We start from the raw sequence: 26,910 nt of genomic DNA on the forward strand, positions 1-26,910 counted from the left end.
GAGCCACAGGAATAGATCATATATATGCCATTTACACTCAGGCATCTGGTTTGTGACTTAGCTAAAATGTGAAACATTAGAGGAATTTTCTGCTTAATTTTATCCTCTACCTAATGCTGCTCATTAGCATTAGTGATCCCAAGCTAGTTGGGAAAGGGAAGAGTAAGCCTGAACCACTAAAATTACTAGTAATTCTAATAATGGCTTTAGAAAATTAGTTTGTTTTTGTTTCTCCTGTTATTTTCACCAGCTCTTTACAAAACAGGACTCTGAAAACCAACATTAGCATTTATCAAGCAATTTATTTTGCTTAAAATGTATTACCCATGGCAGATGCAGATTAAAACATTCAAGCTGTGAGAGATAATTTAATTCCACCTCTGTTTAAAGAGGTTTAGCATTTGAGTAAGGGACTCAATACTTCCTTAATCAATACCCTTGGGAGTAAGTCACATGTAACTTGTCCTTGACAATTAAGATTACTCCTTAGGTAAGACACATCTGGAAACAGGTAAGAGCAAAACCTCTTGACTTAGCTACTGACCTAAAACACTTGGGTTTCAAAGCATTTCCTTGAGGTATATCACATAAAAATGATCATCTCTTAATTACATCTTTCACATAAATCCAAGTATGAAGGCAGGTATTAAAACAGGCCCACAATTTAATTTTGCTCTAAATTTCGAACTTTAACTTATTTCTATGTTCACCTATATCTAAAAACTGACTTTCAATTTTAAGTATAAAATTTTACAGCTTTTCAAAGTATTTATTCTTTATCTTAAATTTAAACTTAAGAATCACACGATCTTTATTTCAACTCTAATGTACCCATTAAAGGTAAGGGAAAAGTCCAAATGAATTTAATGCAATCAAAGGACTTAAAGGAGGAAAGAAAAAAAAAATGGGTTATACAAAAGAAAACTGACACTATCAAGCTGGTATTCATCTAGCCTAAGGATAGATGGAGAAATCAATGAAACAGCTCAGAGTGTAGAAACAGACCCACACATATATGGTTAATTGATTTTTTTTCATAAGGGTGCCAAGGTAATTTAAAGGGAAAAGAACAAACTTTCTGACAACTGATAATGGAAATGAACAACTATCTGTGTGTGTGTAAGGGGGTACAAATCTTTATTTTTATGTATTTATTTTTTAAGTAAACTCTACCCACAACATGGAGCTTGAACTCCTGACTCTGAGATCCAGTCATATGTTCTACTGACTGAGTCAGCCAGCCACCCCAAGGGGGTGAAATCATTCTTAATCCTTAATCTTAACCACATAAAAAAATTAACCTGAAACTGATCATAGACTTAAATGTGAAAGCTAAAACTAAAAAGCCACTTAGAAGAAAATACAGAAGAAAATCTTTGTGACCTCAGGGTAACCAATAATCTCTTAGCTATGATATCGAAAGCATGAACTACAAAAGGAAAGAAGTGGCAACTGGACTTTTATCAATATTAAAAACTTCTGCTCTTCAAAAAATGTCATTTAAAGAAAATTAAAAGGCAAATGACAGACAATTCACAGCACACAGGTCTGACAAAGGATTTGTATCTAAAATTTATAAAAACCTTTTAAACAACAAGTAAAGATAAGACTTCACCAAACAAGACATGTAAGTGGCACAGGAACACAGAAAGGATGCTCAACATCTTTACAGTCAAGGAAAGGCAAATTAAATCCACAATGAGATACAATTACACTTACCAAGTTACACAGTTAAAAGACTATTACATTTTTTAGAAGATATGGGGCAACTGGAACTTCTCTACACTGCTGGCAGGAATGTAAAACAGCACAACATTTGGGACACATTATGGGTCTCTTTAAGAAGTTTAACACATCTCTCTATTCATAACAGCCTAAATCTTGAAAGAACCCAAAGCCCCTCAATAGGTGAATGGGACTCAGCAATAAAAAGGAATGAACTACTGAAACTATACACACACTGACATGGGCAAATCTTAAAAATGTGATGTGAAAGAAACTGGACAACAGCAACATATACTCTAGGATTCCATTTATCTGAAATTCTAGTAAAGTAAAGCTAATCTACAGTGATACAAAGCAGATCACTGGCAGTCTGAGCACAGGGGGAGGGATGTGATTGCAAAGGAGTATAAAAATTTAAGGAGTAATATTCCATACCTTGATTGTGATGGCACTTATACAAGTGCATAGATCTGCTAAAACTCATCAAATTATGCACTTAGATGGGACATGTTTTATCATGCAAAACTTATGGTTCCATAAAGTTAATTTTTAACAAACTAAATGAAATGTGACCTAATATGTGTATGGTGTTTATAAAGTTCATAAACTGCTCATAAGTTTTATGCTGTTTACTCAAACAGTATTCAAAGGTTACTTAATAATAACAATAATAATAATAATACTCAAATAATAATAACTTTACGGGTTACTCAAATAAGCAACACTCCAGTAACAGGTGAGAATCAGAGATAATACAATGCTTAAAATTTATACAACCAAACCATACCTCAAATGTGTATTTTTCTCTATTATTAAAGAGCATTAATATGGTCATCTGGAAAGTGGAGACCTGCAATATGTGCTTCCGCGTATTAGAGCCAGTTACTTGTGCCCCTCCAACACCAACTTCGGATCCATCTTCCTGTTTCATTATTTAAGAAACATAAACAAGATAAAATTATCTCCTGATAACTTTAACTGTATGTTTTTCAGAGATAAGCACTGTAATATTCAACTCTTCCCTTAGCAAAACTACGTAACTAATTTCTACATGAAAAGGAAATGTCACTTAAAAAATGGGTATGTGTATGGGTATGTACACACACACACACACACACTAAATTTTTGTTAAAGGACTGTCCTTTTTTTCCTCATTATGAACATTTTAATGTATCTGATAAAATGAAGCAACATTCCTTATAGTTACAGCTGTAATTATTTTAACAGTACACAATGGGATAATGGATTTAAAAGATAACACTGCCATTTTATAAGCTCCAAAAAGTAGTAGGAGTTTCCTTCAGTGTGGTCTGATCACAGCAAGAGATCAAATAACAGCACAGGATGGAGGGGAAAACTTCTGCCATCCTTAAGCCTATTCCTGCTCTATGATTTAAGTACAAAATAGAAATTTAAGTCTTCAGTAATTAATATACAAACTGTTTTTAAAACCCAGTGATCTGTTTAATAAAACTTCAAAAGAAAACATGGTTATTTAGGGAAAAACCCTCTCCTCTAAAACAAAAGCAAGCAGTAATTAAAAGTTGAGTTTTTTGTATCCTTAACTTTCCCACTTACACTCATATACATAGCACTGTCAAACATTATTCAGTAAATGAATTGCAAAGAATACTTCCCATTTCAATTAAATATAAAAATCAGAATGTGTAGACATTGACAGTAGTAAAAAAATGTGTTACAGTGACATATGAAACCAGTAGCACTATTATTAAAATAAAGAATAAAACTGTTATTTGCTGCCTAAATAACAACTTGGATATTTTTTCTTAATGTTTTTCTAAGAGTTTTTTATTATTTTTCTATGTGAAGGAAAATGACTTTGATTTGATTTATACTCAAGCAATGAAAGTAAATTATCAGTCTAAACCTCCAATTTTTGATATAAAAAAGAAATTACATTTTTAAACAAAGGCAATTCATTAGTGCCTTGCTAATTTTTATAATAATCACTTTACTAATATGTTGCTTATCTCACAAATCTCGTTAATTTTCCTGGTTTTGATCTATTGGAAGTAAGAATTATAAAAGACTGAGAATTTTGAAAAGGAACAGTTTATTATCTTATGCAATACTGTCTCAAATTTAATCTTATAAATATAACGCACAATTGTATTATATTTTCCTGAAGGAAGGCTACTGATACAGTCTTCATACTGTCCAGTGAAGCTAGCCAAATTGAGAGAACAGAAGTTAACGCCAGTTTCCCCTTTAGAGTATTTCAAACAAGTAGGAAAATTCTTAGGAGAAATACATTATTTATCCAGATCAACAAAAATCAGCAATCAGTTCTATAAACTAACTTTAATTTACTTTATGTAAGTATGTTCAAACTATCAATATTTACCTTTTTAACTGGTCCATAAAATGTAGCATTGAGATCTGCAGAACCCATATGATGCTGGAGTGTGAGCTGTCGACCACTGTGTTTGGCTAAGTAAAACCTTTAGCAAATCAAACCAGGTTTTAGAGAATCATGTAATTTATACATTTGGAATTATAATCTACAGGATAACAACCCTTAGTAAGCATCTCCGTGCAAGGGAAACATTAATCTCTATTACTATCCTTTGCCCCTTGGCCTGCTGCTCATCTGCTACTATTCATATGATCAACTTTTCTCCATAGTAACCCAGCCATGAATTTGCTCTAAGCCAGGGGCAGACATCAACAACGCAACTACACTAACCATGGAAAACGGTCCTCTCCAAAGAGTTTATGCAACTCATTTTTACGTATTAAAAACCATAAAGAACAATTTCTCCTTTTGAACATGAGGTAAGAAATGGAGTAAATTCATCCTCAATTAAGGACACACTTATGCCCAAGTTTATTTCAACTCTGGACAATTTTTGTACTTACAAAGTTTGATCTATGTTTACCTTCTGAATATCTCAAAAGCATGTCTTGGTGCTGGTGGGATGTTACACTTTGGTGTGGCTGACTGAGTGGGCCAATATCCTGTTGTGAGCACCCGGACTGTGAGATCAACACCACCTAAAGATACCTGTATGAAAGATAAAAAAGATGTCTCCCTCAAATTAACTAGAATTTGTTTTCCATTCCGTATAGACACTGCATTAGAGTTATCCAAGTATTTAGCTCCATGTCCAATATCTAACAAATTATTCTTCTTAAAGATGAGATCAGTGTTTTCAAAAAAATATTTTTTTTTAAAGATTTTATTTATTCATTTGACAGAGAGAGATCACAAGTAGACTGAGAGGCAGGCAGAGAGAGAGAGAGAGGGAAGCAGGCTCCCTGCTGAGCAGAGAGCCCGATGTGGGACTCGATCCCAGGACCCTGAGATCGTGACCTGAGCCAAAGGCAGCGGCTTAACCCACTGAGCCACCCAGGCGGCCCAGTGTTTTCCCAAAATTTTAACTATCCTGGCAAATACCTATATTGCTTAAGATGCTGATTTTAAAATAATGACCAAAAGAGAGTTCTTAGCATACAAATGAAGTCTTACTGGTATCACTGAGAAGAGTGAAGTTTTGACCCTTATGGGTTTTTTAGATAAAATGTCAATGGGCCCTATCACTATCATTTTAGAGAGCATTCTGAACGTTTCATTTTAAGGATATTAATCTTTCATCTTAAATATTTTTATTTATTTAAATATTTTAAATATTTTTACCATCTTAACAACCTATTTCTAATATCCCGTTCCCATTTCAACTACAATGATCAGAACTTCCATGTTTTCATATGTAGTTCTTAATTTAACCACCTCTGCATAGGGCACTGCAAATCTAGTTCTACACAGTGTGCTCTACAAATACTGGATAACTGATAACCACCTCTACAAAATATATGCTAGCATTACGGTCACATTTAGATGTTTCCTTCTTTATGCATAAATTTTTAAGAAAACTAGAAAGCACATTGTAGGAATTCCTCAGGGTGAAATATTACCTTTACTATTGATATTCACAGCTTGTTCTAACCATTTTTCTGTATTTACCTAACCTGGGTGATTAGTGATGCAGATTTTTTAAAAGGGAGGGTTAAACTTCATAAATATCAAGAAGTATGCCACACTCAGATTCTTCACAAGTATCTACTAAGTACTCAATTTTAAAGATGTTTGCAGGGTGGGGGTGGAGGGCCGAGCGCCTGGGTGGCTCAGCTGGTTAAGCAGCTGCCTTCGGCTCAGGTCAAGATCCAGGAGTCCCAGGATCAAGCCCCACCTCAGGCTCCCTGCTCTGCCTTCACCCCATTCGTGCTCCCACTCTCTCTCTTTATCAAATAAATAAAACTTAAAAACCAAACAGAAGTTGACCTAGTAATCTTAGATGCCATGGAGGAGAGAGGGCCACAGGAGAGACTCTTAGATGATGAGCAGAGAGAGGTTGGCAGTGGGAGTTGGTGCATTTTCAAGTGGCAGTAATGGTGTCACAACTTGGTTCAGTCCACCCAAGACAATACAGTTTTTTCTCCTTTCTCCCATGTACCCACATAGCTTGCTCTCTGAACTTCAAATCTTTCCTCAAAATGTCAGTTTTTAGAGGAAGCCTTCCCTGACCACTTTGCCACTATAGTTTTCCTCCATATCTCCTAACCCCAGCTAAGGTGCTATGTGCTTGCTTGTCATCTGTCTCCAGATGAGAATGAAGTTCCATCACGGAAGGGAATGAAGTCTCTTCCATTCTCTGCTGTATACCCAGCGCCCAAACAATGCTCGGCATGGAAAGCACTTAACGAGTTATTTGTTAAATGGAAAAAAAACAAAAACAACCTCAAAGAACTATTGCTTTACTCGTTTCGACTTCCTCTTCCTGTAGCTTTTTAAGCAATATTTTGAAGACATTCAACTTATTTGCAAAGATAGCACATGACAGGGACAAGTATACAGAAACTGAGATATCAGAAAGTCTGCTGGGATGTGATATGACTTGCTGATATAAATAAACAAAAATATAATAGCAAGCCTGGTTTCCCAGCCCCGTCCCAGTTTTTAAAATAAAAACGCAGGAAAAAAATGGACTAATACTTAAAACTTCCTTCAGCATAATAATTAAGATTTATCAAAATAAAATATACCACAAATATTACTTCAATTTTAAGAAACCATGTGTTCTATTACTTCTAAAAGTAAATGGAAGAGCCTCTATCTTGATATATCTCAATAGGCCAAAAGCACTTAATAAAGTTAGAGAAAGGTCTGCTTGAGGATTGGTGGTATTTTAAAAGGACTCAAAGATTTCAGAAAGCCCAGTATTTGTTCTGATTATTTTGCCACTTGTTATCAGATGTTCCTAATGCAGATTAAGGCTTAAAAAGACTCACAGTTTAAGATCCTTAGCATAAACAATTATAAAAAGCCAGCAACTATAGGCAAATAATGGCCTTACAGTAAGTGGAAACTGCAAGCTGATTAACAGATATGTAACTTTGAGAATCTTGATAAGCACTCTACTTACTGCAGTTAACAAATTATTAAATAAATATTCTACCAGAGAGTACAAGATATACTTGGGTTATTAAGATAAATGAAAAATTCACAAACTTTATAACAGAAAATAACAAAGGCAAACAGGATCTGATAAAATCATCATGCTAAACAACCAACCCACTCCCCTTTTTTAAAATGAGCAACAGCAACGAAGTGGTCAACAGTGAACATCATAATTTTCTTATCAAAAGACCTTCACCGATCACAGACAAGGTAATCAGACACTTAAATATTGAAGAGTAAGACTGTTAAACCCATCCAGGAACATATTTCTTACAGATGGTTTATTTCAACAATATATTTACTCAGACCAGGTTATATCCCTATAGTACTCAATAAGTGTAGGATTAGTGTAAGAAAAAAAATCAACAGGAACAATAATGCTATCACATGAAAATATAATTATATTAATGTATCAGACAGCATCAAGTGCAAATCTCTAAAACTATCTAAAAAAGAAAAAAAGCATCTAGGATAACCACATTATACATTTCATGCCCAAGATTTCTATTTGTCACAGACTTGTATCTTTCCTGCTCTCAGCCCTTGTCCACAATAAACTTATATGAGGCAAATCACGTTAACTACTTACAATGGGGAAAGACCAGAAGTCCCTAAGTCAGAATGCGCGCACACACACACACGTATCTATTTCTATAGAATTAGGTATTTTCACACAATATGTCTGTGTTGAGACTGGGAGCAGTGTAAGCGATGGTTTCATAACTTATTATCAAAGGAATGGGGGTACCCTGGGAGGCTCAGCTGATTAAGCATCTGACTCATTTCAACTCAGGTCATGATCTCAGGGTTGTGATCCAGGCCCCTGTTAGCCTCTGTGCTGGGCATAGAGCCTGCTTAAGATTCTCTCTCTCTCCCCACCTCTGCCCTTCCCCAACAACTCCCCCTGCCCTGCATGCTCGCTGGCTCACTCTCAAAAAAAAAAGAGAGAGAGAAGAAAATCAGAGGAATGACCTCCAATTTTTTTAAATGGCTGTTACAAGTCTTAATTATGAAGTTGTATATGGTAACTTGTGAAAGAAAACTTTTAAAGAAAAACCTGTGGAGTTCTTTAAACTTGAGGTGAAGTTGAAAAACAGTTAAAAAAAAAAAAAAAGAAACGAAACAAAATTCTGAACATTAAATTCTCACAAAAACCCTATGGACTCCAAAGCCATGTAAGCTGTAGCTTTACTGCCCATCTGGGAGTTACAATACAAAACCATATTTATAACACACTAATGTCAGCATTTTTATACCCTGGTTTATCTCCCACAGGCTCTGAGAACATGAGACCCTTTTATGCTGATCGTCTTAGAGCTGAGAACACTGAAGTACATAGAGGAAGGTCAGGTAACAATTCTAAGATCTCATAATCCTGGGGGGTAAAGTGAGAGGAAGAGTACTAACTAAACGGAGCAAGCTTGCCCAGGCCCTGTCTTCTTTCCACAATCTATAACGGTTATTAACAGTGGGATCATTCTATTAAATTTTCAGCACATTCCCTCAAGTGGAGAGGATAAACTAAGTTCTAGGAGAATAAGAAAAAAATATTTTAACATTAATAGTTTAAAAAAGGGGGGCTTAATATGGGGGAGGATAATTTTTTAAGGTACACACAGGCAATACAAATATTGGCACTAACAACAGTTAAAGAAATGATACCAATTCAGTTTAACTTGGAGGAAATGCCCATTACAAAAGACTTCACATAGACACACATAAGTAGAAATTAATGGAGAATCTTACCCCAGTTGCCTGTAGATGCTGCCTGAATTCATCCATAGTTGTGTTTGAGATGCTCATATCCCTAAACATTCCTTCCAGTTTTGATGTGAACTGACATCCGCATTCAGTCTGTGGAAGAAAAATGCAAATATATACAAATAAACAATGGATTTTTCTATATGCAAATATATAAAGAAGTAAATTCTTCCATGTAACTGACAGCCTTTCTAAATCTTTCCAATAGCTGCACTATGCCTATGGCTACCAAACTTTAGTGTGTTTAAGAGTAACCCACCGATTTTATTTTAAAATGCAGGTTCTGGGGCGCCTGGGTGGCTCAGTGGGTTAATAAGCATCTGCCTTCGGCTCAGGTCATGATCTCAGGGTCCTGGGATCGAGTCCCGCATCAGGCTCTCTGCTTGGCAGGGAGCCTGCTTTCTCCTCTCTCTCTGTCTGCCTCTCTGCCTACTTGTGATCTCTCTCTGTCAAATAAATAAATAAAATATTAAAAAAAATAAAAAAAATAAAAAAAAATAAAATGAAGGTTCACACTCTTTTGGGGATCCCAATACACCTCACTAAAGACACGGAACAATACTCTCTGTGTTGAACAGGCAGCTCAGGTGATATTGTGAAATCAAACTAAATGGTGATACTCCCTTTCCTATATCCCTCACACTAATCCTCCTCCCCCAGATCTCCATGAATGTGTCCTGCCACATCAAGAGGAATTCCAGCAAACTACGAATGTCCCAGAACCTAAACAAACTTAAGTGCAGGATGCTCAAAAAACCAAAGCTTTATTAATGTACAGAAATAAGCATTTTAAATCAATTAAATATTTTCTAATCACATTGTGGCGTTCAATCATGTGATAAACATTAGTTAGGGGCACAACATTCCAGCTTATACACACCTTACCTTTAACTTAGATATCATATTTTTTTCAGAGTCATCAGAAACACTTTTATTTGTGAGAAGTCTCCTTGCCAAGTGTTGTTTATAATAACGTTCAAATACATCTTTTTCTTGCATAAACCTAAAAAGGACCATTGCCTTATCCAATATTGTTTCTACTTCTTGTTCCGTTAGCTGTAAAATCAATGAAAAGACAATTTAATAACTACAAAACTTTAGTTCTAAAAAAATAGCACCACAGTTCATCTGCTGTTTAAAAACAAGACAGGGGCACCCGGGTGGCTCAGTGGGTTGAGCGTCTGATTTCAGCTCAGGTCATGATCTCAGGGTTGTGAGATTGAGTCCTGCATTAGGCTCTGTGCTAGGCTTGGAGCCTGCTTGGGGTTCTCACTCTCCCTTCTCCTTCTCCCCTACCCATCCCCAAAAACAAAAACAAGACTGGACAACCATGTAAATAGTCTGGTTGAGAGATGTTGTCAGGAGGGACCTAGTTTGAGAACGTGCCTCTTAGAGTAGCACCACTCTTCTACATCCTCATCTAGTGCAGAATGGATCAGGGACTGGAGTTCCCTTCCCTAGAGGGCTACCACTGATGGAGCAAATAAGGGGATACTGGCTGGATTAAAGGATCACTGAGAACAAATGAAATGAAAAAAAATTTTTTTTTAAAGATTTTATTTATTTGAAAGCGAGCAAGTGAGAGAGAGATCATGAGCTGGGTTGGAGGGTGAGGTTCAGAGGGAGAAGCTGACTCTCCACAAAGCAGGAAGCCCGACGTGGGGCTCAATCCCAGGACCCTGCAATTGTGACCTTAGCCCAAGGCAGAGGCTTAACCAACTGAGCCACCCAGGTGCCCCTAAAATGAAATTTTAATCACAAAAAAGAATCTTACAATGCTTTTTCATAGCATTTAGGCAGAAACTTATATAAGTAAAAGACAGGTATTTTCCTATCAGCTCTTCTGTGCAAACAGAAGAATAATAATTGGTTATTTAATTAAAACTAAAAAGGCCTCTGTTCTTTTCTTTTAAATAAGGGCAAAATGGTATTGTAGCAGATTTTATTAAGCATACATTTAAAAATATGAAGACTAATGGATGTTCTTTCTTACTGTGATCTTCTTCTTGTTTGTTTCTTCATTGTTATAATTGTTATAGCTGACTGGAAAACCTATGGCCATTTGCCACTTTTCCCTTTTGTTTCACATATACTAAGATGAAGTTAACAAGACCAATGTATGTGTGATCACAATATGCTTAATTTGGTTTTCTTTGCTGTAGTAAGCTCCAAGATCCCAGATACATAATAAAGGCTTTCAAACTAGTTTCTGGTAGCAACTCTAATCTACTCCTTCACATTCTTGGCATCCAAGTACTATTGTTTGATACGTAACTCCCAGAACCAGATGACTGCAAGCAACATTCCATGCTGATAGTTGTCTTCTAGTTCCCTGTTATCTCTATAGCATATCAAACCCTCACAGTCCATAGACTGTTGAACAATTGTGGCTGTGCAGCTGTTTGGTTCTGATGTAAATTATACATTAAGTGAAATGTCAAAATACTTTTAACCATTTCAGATACTTAAACAATCCTTTTCAAACATCACAGCACACATTTAAAGCACAACAAAGGAACAGGCTTTATTTCATACCTACAACATGTCCTATTTTTGTATTTCCTAATTTTATATACTATTTTAAATCTACAAATAAAACGTAATGTGTTTTCAAATGCTTTAATACTTACCCCTTTGACTCCCTTCTTCAGCTTATCATCAATAAATAATGAGAGGTATTCAGGGGACCTGGAGTTGAGGTTGAGAAAATACTCAAAGTCACCCGCAATAGTTTGTTTAAAGAGCCGGTCATTATTGAACGATTCCTGGAGGAAGCGATCAAACCTACTCTTCAGATCCAATAAGCCCTTCCAAATAGAAACAAAGAAATTCAGGATACATTATATAATAATTTTCTTTTTATAAACAATACACTTACAATCAGGTATGTTTATCTAATCTTGCTGGTAATAAATGGGTGCATTCGGTGTTAAACTTATAGGTTCTGTATTATTATTTTCAAGACTTTATCTAACCCCATATTAAACATGTCAGCAATCCATTTTCCATTTATGTATTACTCTATTGAAGATGAACTAAAGAACCTCTGTGCTATTTCCCCACAATCTTCTTTGTCTTGATTGAATGAGTAAAGCCTAAAAAAATCAGCTTTTTAAAAAATTATTTAAATTGAAACATGAAAAACTTGAGGCATAATTTATTCATAGTATTGCTTGAAAACACAACATTTTCAAACAGAAAGTATTTAACTGAAAACAGTTACTTTTTTCTCATACCCCAAAGTACAGGAACACTAAAGCATACAAAAAAGTAGTGATTTTCATTCCTGAAACAATTTAAACAAGGTCTTCATCAAACAGGTTAATGAATGAAAAGTAGCAGTTTGGTTCCCTGATATTAAGATACATACTTGGCAAAATCCTAAAATATTTAGGATAATTACATATACTACATTTTTCCATTGGGAAAATTAGAGTAAAAAATACAAAATACAGCTTAGGAAAAGTGAACTTCTTATTAGCATGTGTCAAAATTATTTTATCACAAACTTAAGGAAAATCTTCTGTATTCGCTTACCTGGATATAGTCAACAGGATTCTTTCCTTCGCCTTCCTCAGAAACAAGGGCTTTACCTTGCTCCCTCAAATAGGAACTCATACACTCACACATTGTTTTCAAGCCATTTGGCACACGACTAAATAACTTGTACATGCAAGCAAGGTCTGCAATCAGAAAGAACATACAAATTGACTACATTAAGAATTAAGAAAAAAATGTGAATCTGTTTATTCTGACTTGTAAATTTAAAGAAGCTTACTTTTTAACTTTTCACTACTACTTGCTGATCATGTAAAAAATTACCAAAAACACCCAGCAAAATAGACAAAAGGAAAAAAATTAGGCTAAAGATTATTATTGCAACTTATGAAATACAGCTTTCAGATAAGATGCTTTGAGGGCATCAATAGGTCTGAAAACATTTTACTTTACATGGAAGACGCCCATACAGCATAATAAAAAAGCCACACAAAAAAATGAAAACTGCAGCTTTGAGTTCTTACACAATTCTAATCTAAAGCCCAGTAATAATACACAATATCTATCAAAAGAATAATTTCAATTATTGTGTAACTAGTAGTCAACATAATAAAAACCAATTAAAAATCTTACAGATATTTTTGGGTATGTCTATCTCGAAGTTCAAACAACATGAGAATAAATAAAATAAAATATACTAGAATTTATTTCATTACACACCATGACAAAGTTTATTTATGAAACTTTTAGCATATATTCCTATTCCTTAGTATTTCACTCAAAGCAATCCCTAATATTTCCCAGGTGATTTCCTAGGCCAATACCTATATTTTAAAAAGTGGTTTATCTCACTATATTATTCTTATTTAGAATTCTTATTTAGAATTATTCTTATTTATTCTTATTTAATTCTGGATTCTGTCCATTTTTTCTATTATTTTTCACAATATTAAAATGTGGAGGTAAAATACTGCTTTCCTGTTATGTCTGCTGTTTCTTTGAAATAAGAACTTACCGAGACTGTGTCAAAACCATACAATGATATAAAAAGCTTTATAATAGAGAACTTTTGAAAATGTAATTAGAATAGCAGTTTCTAGACTGGGGGCTGGGAATTTTTTTCTTGTAAAGTACCAGAGAGCAAATATTTTATAGACTTGTGGGCCGTATGGTCTTGGTTGCAACTACTTCAGTTTTGCCACTGTAACAAGAAAGAAGCCACAGATAACACAGAAATGAATGGGCAAGACTACGATCCCATAAAATTTTACTTAAGGACACTGATAACTGAAAATTCATTTAATTTTCATATGCAGTGAAGTATTATTCTTCTTTTGATTTTTTTGCCCCCTAACCAAACTGATGGTGGGCCACATTTGACAGACAGGCTATAATTTACCTATACAGGTCTTCGTTTTAACAGTTATTTAGAACTTAAAACTAAAGTTGCATATACTTAAAAAAAAAGTTAGATCCAAGCTTTACAAAAAGGGCTTCTAAAATTTGTTTCAGTGACTTTCAAAAAAATCAAACTGTATTAAAAGTAAGTGTTCAGCAATGTATGTCCTAAAGTAAACTAAATACAGCAAATCTTATAGTTTCACATTTGGCATAAATTATAACCCCCCAAAAGTAATTTTTTTTAAAGATTTTATTTACTTTGAGAGAGAGAAGGAGTGCAAGCAGGAGCGGAGTCAGGGGCAGAGGGAGAGAATCTCAAGCAGACTCCACAGTGAGAACGGGAACCCAATGTGGGCTCGATCCCAGGACCCTGAGATCAAGAATTAGCTGAAATCAAGAGTCAGGTGCTTAACTGACTGAACCATCCAGGCATCCCAAGAAGGATCTTTTAAAAGGTTAAAGGTTAAAGCCTCTGCCTTCGGCTCAGGTCATGATCCCAGGGTCCTGGGGTTGAGTCCCACATCAGGCTCTCTGCTTGGCGAGGAGCCTGCTTCCTCCTCTCTCTCTGCCTGCCTCTCTGTGTACTTGTGATCTCTGTCAAATAAATAAATAAAATCTTAAAAAAAAAAAAGGCAACATTGTCTGGTTTAATCAAACAAATTTACATACAACTTTCAGGAAGAAAGAAGTAGAAATAGAAGCATTTCAAAACACAAAGCAAGGACTACACTAGAGGAAGCACAGAAAACAACCTCCTTTCCCATCATCTTACTTTTCTCTCCTCTTACATCCCTCCTCCCCTTTAAATTGTTCACTTAAAAATTGTTTTTCATTCCCTGTCAAGCTCTTAACTTCAACAGGCAATATGTGTTTCTTTTATAAGAAGTAGCAAAATGCTGCTAACATATCACCTAAGAAGCAGGAAAATAGCATGAGTACCATGTTTGTTTATTTTTTAATAGCCTATCAGTAACTTCCAAAGTCATAGTTTTGAAGTAAAAATTCAGAAATTAAAAACAAGGACAACAGTGACTATTACTCTTTTACTTATAATTTCTCATAGGGAAATCATAAAATACTGTTTTTAGGGAAAAAAAAGGGTAAATACCCAATAAGGATAAATGCTACAGTTATCTCAAAACTGTGTACCTTTACTTTTATAAGGCAATTCTTCTTTCTCTGAAGTCTGTAACCTCAAAGTTCCCAAAACCAATCTACTTAATCTATCTGAAATGTCACATGAAAGACATTATTTTTCCATTTCCAGCCCCCTTATCACAACTCACTCCCAAGGAAAGCCTACAGAAATTTTATGATTGGAATGTCACATTTAGAAGAATCACACACACAAAAAATCATATAGAGACTATGTAGCAATGCCGAGTCCTACTCTCTTGTACATAAAAAGGACAGGAATATTAGGAATATTAGACCTCTGGGCTAAGAAAAACAAAAAAGTGAGGAGACTAAAATGAAAGATAGGAAAAAAGAGCCATTCAATTAACAAGAAACACCAAAAATCTTCATTAATAAAGTGTAAAGCTTTACACTTTACACTTAAACCTCATCAAAGTAACAACAGTTAATAAATTAATGACACACGTAACTTTAAGACTAACATTTATAATCTATTTTAATTATAGGAAAATTTTTAAAAATTACTAAGAACCTGGCAGAATTATAAAGATTTAACTGTATTTCAATTGCTGACACTTACCTTCTGTCTTTCCATTTTTCAACATATGTACTAGCCCAGAATTTTCCATTTCTACTATGGTTTTCATGTGCTTGGAAATGAGCTCCCTCTCAACCACCTTTACTATTGGCTCTTCAGTTGATTTGTCAAGGCAGTGCATCACCCGTTCTATTTCTTCATTAATTCTAGCTTCTACTTTCTTTATATATACTGAAGCACTGTTTTCTGCTAAAAATTTCTGGCTTTCCATCTGCAAATAAAAAGCATGTTTTTGCTTTTTTTTTTTTTTAAAAACAGAGAAGCAAAATGTGTTTCTCCTTTTAACTGGGTTTCTATAATATTTACCATAAGCCAAGCTAAATATCATAAGCACTATTAACATTTTATAGTTTATCATACATATCCACATAGTCTGAATTATATCCTTGAAAGCACTTATCACATTAAGAGACATCAATACATTATCCTTAAGCAGTGTTTTTTCAAACTTTACCAATGTACTTCAAACAGCAGAAAAAGTAAGCACATGCCATCAAGGGTCAAAAGTATAGAATGAAGTATCTGACCCCAAATCAGAGTGGAAGTGTCTTTTTTGACTTGTTTTATGTATAACTAGAAAGATTCATCATGTTTATCATAGTTCAGCTGACATACTGCTAGTTACGTAAGTCCAACTGCCACCCCACTCCCAATCTCAAAGAAGTATGTGTGCACACACACACTGAAGTTTGAGAAACAGTTTTTAAGTAACTCTTAATCTTGTCTGCTAACACCAGCCTTACAGAAGTTCCACTAAACTGTAAATGTTAATCCGAATTATCTTAACCTATATGACAGCAGGACTAATGAATATATCTAAGATTTACAAAACAGAAGACATCTTGATATAAACTATGTATAAAATTTAATAATACTTCTCACTTTCTTAACAGAAAGTAGTTTTAATCCTCGAAAATAAGTTTCTAAGGACATTAACACACCAAATAAAACTCCTGGTGAGACCATGTCTCCATTCACTGTTAAAAATAGTATGTATTGGGGCGCCTGGGTGGCTCAGTGGTTAAAGCCTCTGCCTTCGGCTCAGGTCGTGATCCCAGGGTTCTGGGATCGAGCCTCACATCGGGCTCTCTGCTCAGCAGAGAGCCTGTCTCCTCCTCCTCTCTCTCTCTGCCTGCCTCTCTGCCTACTTGTGATCTGTCTGTCAAATAAATAAAAAATCTTTAAAAAAAAATAGTATGTATTATGTATATATGCACATTCATACACAGATCAGTGCAGCACGTTTTGGAATCCTGACAATTAATCTTCTATTGGTACATCTACAACGGAATGAAGGAAATTAAAACAAATGTAAAGGTCAAAAATATTGTCAAATACATCTACCATTAGTTGCTGCATTACTAGAAAATATAGCCTGCCTCCTATAAAATTAATAGTTCATAAAGGAAGGTCCAGGCTCACCAGTGCAGGCCACAAAGGTCTTCCTGATGTGCAACAAACTAATTAAAAAAAAAAAAAAAAAAAGGCAAGTCTATTCTTTGTTTATGTGTAAATGACACCAAAACCTGAGTTCCATCTTTATATACATCCAATGGCTCTTATGAATGACCTACTGAACTATTATAACTTTGTATTCATTCATTTTTTAAAAAGCCTACTACTGGGAGTAAAAACTTTCAGTATTCAGCTAAGGCTGTTTTAACACTATAAAGCTTATCCTACTTTAACTGAGGTTTTCAGGAGGATGCCTTTTTATCATTATCTTACTTACACTTACATTTTGTAATTTCATTACAAATTAGTATTAGTTTAACTTCACTTTTAGCAATTTAGCTAGTTCTGAGTTGTTATACTGCAAAATTTCTAATTTCCTCATCAGTAGTCTTTAAAATATATATATATATGCACTATGAGATCATGCACATTTCTGTAACTTAGTACTACCAAAAGCCTGAATAGTGAGACTTTATTAGTGATACACTGCCTGTGAATTTATGGTAAATAATTTATAACATGTAAAGATAATAAAATATTATAGTTATTTCTAAGTTTGTATGTGATAACACATAATTTAAAAAATTGTGTATGTAACTCCAAACTCTTCCAATTTTTTTTCAATGGGTTTCTTCCCTGGAATGTGAGCATGGGGAGTAGGTGTCTGAAGGTATTTTCTGTACCTACCCTCCTTCTCAAACGGCCTCAGGAGAAAAGGGTCAAATGTTCAAATCAGTAACTACGTTCGGTTACTCTGAGAATATCTTAAAAGAGCACTTATTTATATCTACACTGATTACCTGAAAAAATTCTGCAGACATTTCCAAAAAAGGAGCCTCAAAATCTTCTTCATAGACGGATCGTCCTTCGAGACCTAAAATCATTAACATCTGGCAAGCATTTCTTATTGCGCCTCTGTCAAAAGAAGTTAAACCACCTGATAATCAAGTTATATTAAAGATTCAAGTAAAAAAAAAAAAAAAGGCAAGAGAAGTAGCTAGAAAGACCTTAAGAAGTTTTTTTTTAAATCAAAGCGACCCACCTCCCATAAACAACTCATTTATAACATAAGGATTTAGAGTAATTTTAATCCAAAAGCATATCTTGACTATAGAGCCATTTATCTCAAGTTGTCCTCATACTGTTAGAACTTTAAAATCTGAAAGAAAATGCACTTAAAATGTCTAAATATTTCTGTGCAGTTAAAAACAGACTATAAAAAGACTATCAGAAAGCAGTAACGAGAGAAGGGAGGCTATATTGCTTGACATGGGTACAATACGCAGCTACTCTGAGGCATTATAATTTTTTTTTTAATCCAATGGCTTTGAGGCAACCCTGCCCAAACACCAAAGCTGAAATAAAAAGAATTTTACAAGTCTTCCTCTATTGCTCTGAGTGCGGACACACAGAGAAAGCAGTCTTCCATGCTTCAAGCCGTTCTAGCTGCAGTGTCACAAAAACGATACTGCAGCCATGCAAGAAGGGGAGACAACGTGACCTAACAGAAGGGGCACGGGAGAGTTCTTAGTCATCGTACATTATGTTCAACACTTTTCTTCAAATGTGTTAAGAACGAAGGCTAGCCTAAAGCCTTTTAAAGAGAAAGACAAAGGGAACAAAACATGTTATCACACAGTAAAAAAGAACAAAATGCTAGCATTAAAAAATACATGAAAAACCAAAAGGGAAGACTAATGGCTGATTTGTTTTTTTTAAAGTATATTAAATAAAAGCTCAGGATGGTCTCTTTTAATAATAGGTATGTGCTTTTAAGTTAAAATCTAGGTAACTTTATTAATTGTAAAAATGTTTTTGAGGATTTTCATTATGTCCTAGACAGTAAATCGGTTCTCAAGATATTAACCACTAAAAAAACCAAACACAAAAATATAAAAAGATGATTATACCGATCTACAACTTCTCCTTTCCGCTCTCTTGCAATCATGTCCAATAGTGTTTGTCGTAGGTGATCCCTAATACACCCATAACGTACAACTTGATCGCGAAAAATAATTAATCCCAAATTGTAGACATTCTCCACATTATTTTGTTGTACATATACACGGTCCTGCAGTGAAAACAAAGTCATAGAAACATGAGCACAATTCCTGCAAACATAAAAATAATCATTGTGAGCTACAATACAGGAAATAAAATTCCAGAAGCAGCCCATTTTTCAGGTGAGAAACACTTCAAACTATTTTAAGCACCATGGAATTTTCTAGCACCTCCCAAATGAAGTAAAAGTCAATCTTTACAGTTTATAACTGTACAATTTACAAACAATTGGCTATAGGTGGTCACCCATTTAACCTGAAGAAAAAAGGTACCAGGGAACCACCACATCCAGGGAAAGGCAGGTGAGCAGAAAACAGAGGAGAAAAGTAGGCAGCAAGGTAGAAACATTTTCCTTTCTCTCCAGAGCCATACCATGCATGAACATGGTTCATACTTCCTTAAATACCGTACTTAAAGATCGTATTCTATGAAGTAAAATTAAGAGCTGAATGAAATAAAGATCCATGTAACTTAAGCTGATTGCTTACTGGTAAATATTAAAAGGCTTTAATGCTTATAATACAGCGGCATTGAGAATTACATAATTAGAACACCTCTAGTTATTGTCATTTCAAACAGATTCCTTGTAGTCCTCTTACTTTCGAGTTCTTGCCAACTTGATTACAGGTGTGTCCTCACTTTATAGAGCACATAAATTCTAGAATTATTCGCTATACAAGTCCTACTTTCTGCATTATTTGAAAATCCATATTTACACCAAAACACACTGGAATAAAACTACTAAGTTTTTAATTCACAAAAGGATTAGCAACAGAATTTCTTTCTGTTCTTAACCAGGATCTCCCTGGGCCTCAGTCTCAAAACTTCAAAAACTATGAAACTATTGTGTGCTTGCTGGTACATAATACTAGCTTTCACCAGATTCTTAAAGGCATTTATGATCCCAAACCAGTTAAGAACCACTGCAAACTGTGATACTGAAAGTTTCGTAAGGAACACTGTTCTTACACTCAACACCAAGCAAAGCCACCAGGTGAACATAAACAGAAGCTCAACCGTATCAGTGATGCAACCAAAATGGCACCGACCAACAAGGGCTAACTACATTCTCCCCTAGCACCATTCTCTTCATGTGACATCACTCCCACAACCTCCTCCATTCAGCTCCTCCAGGGCACACCCCTCCTGGCTACAAGGAAAACCACTCTTCGATTAGTATCTTCGCTGCTCACATTTCTACATTCTGTATCATCTTGGCAGAAGCTCACATTTTTAAAATCGTGCAACTTCAATAGGCTCAGAATTTTCACAGATGACTCTCTGATAAACTTCTGTTTTTTAAATATGCTTTTGTTTTTTTCCCTTTGCATAAAACTAATGTGGTGGCCACATCTGGAGCCTGGGTCCTTTTCACGGAGACTCTGGTGTGGATCTTTACAAGAATTGGTGAGTTCCTGATAGGGAGACTTGGTGAACACAGTCTTTCCAGAGGTCAGGGTGAGAGAGCTGTAGGTCTTAGAAATGATACCAAAACTTGGCGAAGCTGCCCAGGATGGCAGTGCAGCCCCTGGCTGAGGGGGAGCAGTCGTCAATACCACAGGCATCATCAGTAGCTTCTTGAGCATGGGCTGAGACGATGCCAGTACCTCTAAGGGCAAGGATGAGGCGTATACTAGCACAGAGCCACAGCAAGCCAATCACCTTGCATGGGACAGTGTGGCGCTTGTTGATCTTGTTCCCCCATGGGGACCCTGGAAAGCTTAGACCAGGGTGATGGACCCTGGATAGCATTGGCTATTTCCTTGTAGCACTTAATACCCAGACCAACGTATCCAGTCTAATGTCCGATGGCAACAAATGCCTTGAACCTGGTCTGCTGGCCGGCACAGGTCTGCTTTTGCAGAGTTACTACCTTCAGAATCTCAGCCCTGAGGGATGACCCTAGGAAAAAGTCAATTATCTCATACTCCTTGATGGGCAGAAAGAAGAGAGATTTCCTCTAGGGATCTGATCCCCATGTCATTGACCAGGCAGCCCAGCTTGGTGATGGGGATCCACTCCTTATCTGACCTTGCCCCTGAAAGCTCCACAGTTGGACTCAGCCTAGCCCTGAGCAGAGGCTGCCAAATCCTGTGAGGAAGCTGTTACCGTCTCCCATTCCAGAACCCATCGCTGGACACTCTATAGCAGCACTGGGATCATCCCCCATTTGGTGTTCTCTCTCCAATAAATTCTTAAGCTTTACATGTCTACCTCAAAATCTTAAATTGTGTCTCCCCAACTACTGGGGGGGGGGGGCAACAGACAGAGAACACAAAGGAGAGACAGTTTGTTTTTTTTTTTAATTTTATTTATTTGATAGAAATATCACAAGTAGGCAGAGGGTAGGGGGAAGCAGGCTCCCTGCTGAGCAGAGAGCCCAATCTGGGGCTCCATCCCAGGACCCTGAGATCATGACCTGAGTCGAAGGCAGAGGCTTAACACACTGAGCCACCCAGGCGCCCCAAGAGACAGAAAATCTTAAGCAGGCTCCCCGCTGAGCGCTGGGCCCAATACAGCTCTATCTCATGACCCTGAGATCACTACCTTAGCTGAAACCAAGAGTCGATGCTCAACCAACTGAGCCACCCAAGAGCTTCTGCCTTATTTTTCAGCAAGAAACAGGATGCATACAATAAAAGCTGGCATAAATCTAAACATTTAAAAAGCACCAAGAATCTTGTTAAAAAATACTCTATTGCATAAATCATTTGTAAATTTGATGTTTACAGTTTTACACTTGATCTTAGCCAAAAGGCCGAGAAGCGATTGATGTTTACAGTTTTAAACAGTACCATATACAGTATCACTCTCACCCTAAATAATCAAAACTAGTAACTGGCTGCTTAACTGAACATAGGTGGTAAAAAGAGAAAAACAAATGTACATTCACATATTTGCATCTTAAAAATTTTAATTTAAAACATAATACATGTTCACTGAGCTATCAAGACTTTCTTCCATCTTTGAACAAGAATCCTGTGACTGGAGTTCAGTGTTCTTTCTTACATACACTCTCACCTCATAGCAATTTTTCTACTTTGTTTCATTAAGATGGAGCATGAAAACTAGAGACATTTGTGAAGCAATCTGAATGTAAAAAAGTCCTTCTAGATTATTACGATCCCTGCTTCATTCTTTTAAATTACTCATATCTAATTCGAACGAATATTTAGTGATTTGCCTTTGTCAAGTCTTTCTAAAACATTCAATTTAGTTTACCAAAGAAAAAATTCTATCTAAATTTTTAACACCATTTTATTGGTTTACAGGGTATTAAATTATGTATTAATAACAAGTACAACTGGCATAAACAGACTTGAAAATAAATACAACTGACTTAGTAAACACAAATAACTGGTAAGAGCAAAATACAGAAGAGATACTGAAAGCAGTGAAACAGCAGTGACAGAATTCTGCATCAGGCTGTTTCATAGAATAGAAAATACTGGTAATTCCAGCAAGCACTGCAAGTTCCAACTCTACTACATGCCTATGGGACTTGTAGGGTGTGTGGGGGTCAGATTCGTATCATATATAACGTATATATGACACTAGCAAGTTTAACCTCTTAGGAAACCAAATGTTCTTACGACAGATGTCAAAAGAATTAGGTCAGATTGTACTGTTTTTGGTAAAAGGGCTACTACCTATAAAAATTACAGAACAAAAAGGCACATATAATGTAATCTTCAGAGTAAATTATGAATTTTAGAGTGGAATATTTTTAATGTTTCCCCCTTTTTTGGCTTTACTGCAGCGTGATTTATATGCCACTCATTTTAAGAGTACAGTTCAGTAATCTACAGTACATTTCTACAGTCGTCTAACAATGGCCACAATCTAGTTCTAGAACTATTTCCATCACCCCAAAAAATCCTTTGAGCCCATTTGTAGTCAATACCACTTCCAGCACCCCTGCTTTCTCTCTCTTTCTACAAATTTCTTTTTCTGGTCATTTAATATAATTGAATCGTATGTAACCTTTCCTGTGTGATTTTTCACCAAGCATAAAGTTGCAAGGTTCATAATGGTGTTAACATTTATCAATATTTCATTCCCTTGTAGTGCTGAATAATACTCTATTGTATGGATATGCCACATTTAGTTCAACTGCTGATGGGTATTTGGGGCTGTGTCCAGTTTTTGTTTACTATGAACAATGTTGCTGTGAATGTTTGGGTACAATCCTTTGGTGGATATAGGCTTTCATTTTTCTTAGGACAGATTTCTAGAAGTGGAAGTACCAGATCATACGGAAATTACTCAACTGTTTTCTAAAGTGGATGTGTCAGTTACAGCAGATTTTTGAATACAAAAATACTAGATGTGGAGTTAGGAATTCTTCATGTGAGCTCTGGCTGTACCATTAACCTTGGCTATGTGACTTTGAGCAAGTCATTTATCCTCTCACCCAAAGGGACGGTAAACATAATCTCTAAAACTCTAGTATAATTCCTTAGAATTATACTATTCCTTAGAAGAAGCTTAACTCTCTGATCAAAAATTAACATATATAAAGGATCAAGATATACTTCACTATCACTTCTTCCCTTTCTATTTTTGTTGCCAGTCTCCCTCTTTCCAATCCTAAGCACAGTGATGTGGGTAAATCTATAACCCCTTGGCTGATAGTGCTGTCTAGCTCAAGTCCTCTGGCAAAAAGACAGAAAAAGGGTTGGTTGCAACTGATGAATTCCTCATATATATTCTGTATGGGGAGAAACAATGCTTTAGTAAAGGAAGCCAGGTATGATGGGAACAGGTGGTTAGAGTGTTTGAGTAGGGCAGACAACATTCAAATCCATGGAAGATTACTGAAGACAAAAGAAATACAGATGTAGTATAAGATCTCAACCTTTGTCTTTTAATGTGAGACTCTCAAGGTGTATATAATGAATGCAATTAAATGACATATAATATTAAGAAAACCTGTTACCCCTAAGATTTGAAAGTACCAATAAATGGACAAGAGAAAACCCACAAAATATGTGTGGCTATTTAAACTAGTTAATACTAGGTATTTATATTAAATGTTAGATATGCATGACTAATTACCACCAAGCAAAATAAAAGACATACATGCATATACTAAAGTGTTTATATGTACGTATGTTAAACAGAAATGCACACACAATAAACCTGTGATCTGCACATGATATATATTAAAATATTTACTAAATAAACATGCTGAATCTTCTATTTCTTGCTTACTGGTATTATCAGAAGGAATACAGCCTGTGGGTACACAATAGCATTTTCCTAATAGAGTCCAACAGGAAAAAAAAATAAGTGGCTAGGGGTGCTCGGCTGGCTCAGTCCGTGAACGTGTGGCTCCTGATCTTGGGGTTATAGGTTTGAGCCCAACACTGGGTTTACAGATTACTTTAAAAATATAATAAAATAAAATCTTAAAAAAATAAGTGGCTGAATTTATGTAATACAATAATGTAGTTCTAATTATTTAAATCACCACACAGGACTTTTATTGTGTATATGTTTCTAGGTGAATATTTAATTTAAAAAGATCTAAAATCCCACCTCTAGTTAACCTCTAACTAGCTAAAAGAACACAACCTCAAAGGAGGGACAAGATGAAATCATCCCAAAGAGAGAAAAAATATTAAAGAATAACCTAAAAGCAGTATTTTAATTTCAGGCTTTTTAACCAAAATATAGTTTGTATGAGTCCAACATTAGTCATTTATCTATTGAAGAAAGCTAAGCAGAGACAGAAAGTTGGTGGTTGCTTCTATTTGCCTTTTTAAGAGAAAATACACCACTTTAAATGTATAATGTTCTAAAAAACACGTTTGAAAGCTGAATGTCTGAGTCAAACATTAGATTTACTAAAGGGATAGGAGTTTCACCGCTACAAAGATAAACTGTATTTTCAATCTCTATTTATGGTTCTCTCTCAGGGGTTTCTATTCCTAGGCCAAGCAAACCTACAACAAGCAATCTTCTTCACAAGCTAGATGAACCCAGAGGTGAGGAGGAGTAACTAATGATGGGACTAACTCACTGGCCCTGTTTTCACAAACCTGGGGGAAAAGCCAGACTGCTTTTGTACCTGCAACCCAACTGCTACCCAACACGCTACCTTACAATGCTACCCCACTTATTTCCACCCCTAGTCTTGAAAGAATACTTTTGTAAGGCCAACCTCCCTGCCAAGAACAACTATAAAAGCTAGATAAATTATAAGGTAACTGTTTAAAAGCATCAACTAGGGCAGGCAGGCAGTTCTCTAGGAACTGAGGTAGCGAGATTGGAGTCTTTCTTCCTCTGCCACAAAAAAGGGAGACCTCAACCAACCAACAGATTTCCACATAAATCTCCTTCAGCAAATGCCTGCTCATGACCGAGGGCTCTTCACATTACCAGTCGACAACAGGACATCTGCCTACAAGGTGCTTTAGCCCCACAAAGCCACAGATATTACTACTCCCACCATCTTGAGAAATATCTGCCTTCCCACCCTTAACTGATGAGTTTCCTCATCAGTTACCAAGATGCTAATATTCTTAGAGATATCAAGACATGCTATGTGGACATGCAGAGCTTATGAAAGCTAAACCTGTACAAAGTCAAGGAGTGACTTTGTGAGTTAAAGAGATTCATTACTCAGAAATGGTATTAAAACAATCAAAATAAACCAAAACCATGAGCATGAAGTTCAAAAAAAAAAAAAAAAACAACAAATAAAAAAACATTAATTCTTAATACTTAATTTACCTGCAAGAAATAGTTCAGCAAATTTTTTAACCAACAGGTTGTTGTTTTTTTTAAATTTGTATTTAAAAAGGAGGATGGGGGAGATGAAGAATGTAAACAGGGGTAAAAATTTTTACAAATAGTAAGCATTTGTCCTTATAAACTAGAGACAAACCCTGAAAAGATTAACTCATTAAAACAATAACAACAAAGCAAATAACCCTGTAAAAAATAGCTACTACCTGTTAGAACCAGTTTGAACCTGCTTTCCTAAGCTTAATCACTAGGCAATCTTCTATCAGCAAGTAATAAATATAAGTGTTTTCGAACAGGTTCACTTTCAAGCCATGAAACAAATACAAGTTAAGAAGGCTTAACACTATGAAGACAGAAAATTAAAAAAAAAAAAAAAAAAAAAACAAAAAACCGAGAAAAAAAAAAAAAAAATTTCTAGTGCAGTTATAGTAAAAAAAAAAAAAAAAAAAATCAATCAAATTAGAGCAAAGTTTAAAGAATTGGCTGTCCCAGTATTTTCCACAATGTTAGTCCTGACTACACTGTGGAAAGGACACCAGTAAGAGAGGAAATAGTAAACTGCTCAGACAGATTAACATTTCTGGATTTAAAAATGTTACTGGGTAAAGTACGTAGAAAAGCAAAGAATACAGATGGCTTGAAAACTTACATCCATGACTAAAGCTCAAAGTCACAATTTCCACCACTGTAAAATGGGTCTAAAATCTCTCTCAGGGCTGTCAAAGTTTTTAAAACAATGTAGTTATAAGAAATTCTCCTTGAAAATAACTTTCATGTATTTTAAGAATTGTATCCTAGGATATCTGACAAATCAAAACCTTGGTCATGTGTCTCTAAAGCTGTGTAAATTGCACCAAATCCTAAAATAAAAGCACTGTTCCCTACTCTAAAATTCAAGAATCTAATGGTAGCAGAAAAAAACCCGTATTAGAACCATAAGAGTAATCAACTAACAGAAATCAAGATCTTGGGGCGCCTGGGTGGCTCAGTGGGTTAAAGCTTCTGCCTTCGGCTCCGGCCCTGATCCCAGGGTCCTGGGATC

At 35.6% G+C, this 26,910-nt stretch overlaps 1 protein-coding gene and 1 pseudogene across 2 annotated transcripts in view; both read right to left on the minus strand.

Moving 5' to 3' along the window:
- The window catches only part of LOC111159804 (cullin 3), a 94,385-nt gene that overhangs the window by 13,658 nt on the left and 53,817 nt on the right, over nucleotides 1-26,910 (minus strand). For both annotated transcript variants that reach the window (XM_022522463.1, XM_022522531.1), the window contains 10 exons: nucleotides 18,965-19,125; nucleotides 17,855-17,969; nucleotides 15,582-15,810; nucleotides 12,503-12,648; nucleotides 11,596-11,772; nucleotides 9,851-10,021; nucleotides 8,951-9,058; nucleotides 4,626-4,750; nucleotides 4,091-4,187; nucleotides 2,513-2,647 (listed from right to left, as the gene is read on the minus strand). In XM_022522463.1, coding sequence (XP_022378171.1) covers nucleotides 2,513-2,647; nucleotides 4,091-4,187; nucleotides 4,626-4,750; nucleotides 8,951-9,058; nucleotides 9,851-10,021; nucleotides 11,596-11,772; nucleotides 12,503-12,648; nucleotides 15,582-15,810; nucleotides 17,855-17,969; nucleotides 18,965-19,125 — 1,464 coding nt within the window. The remainder of the gene's footprint in view (nucleotides 1-2,512; nucleotides 2,648-4,090; nucleotides 4,188-4,625; nucleotides 4,751-8,950; nucleotides 9,059-9,850; nucleotides 10,022-11,595; nucleotides 11,773-12,502; nucleotides 12,649-15,581; nucleotides 15,811-17,854; nucleotides 17,970-18,964; nucleotides 19,126-26,910) is intronic.
- LOC111142432 lies at nucleotides 20,383-21,246 on the minus strand (annotated as a pseudogene).

This window comes from Enhydra lutris, unplaced genomic scaffold (genome assembly GCF_002288905.1).
Source record: "Enhydra lutris kenyoni isolate GAN:26980312 unplaced genomic scaffold, ASM228890v2 scaffoldscaffold1, whole genome shotgun sequence".
Taxonomy (NCBI): Eukaryota; Metazoa; Chordata; class Mammalia; order Carnivora; family Mustelidae; genus Enhydra; species Enhydra lutris.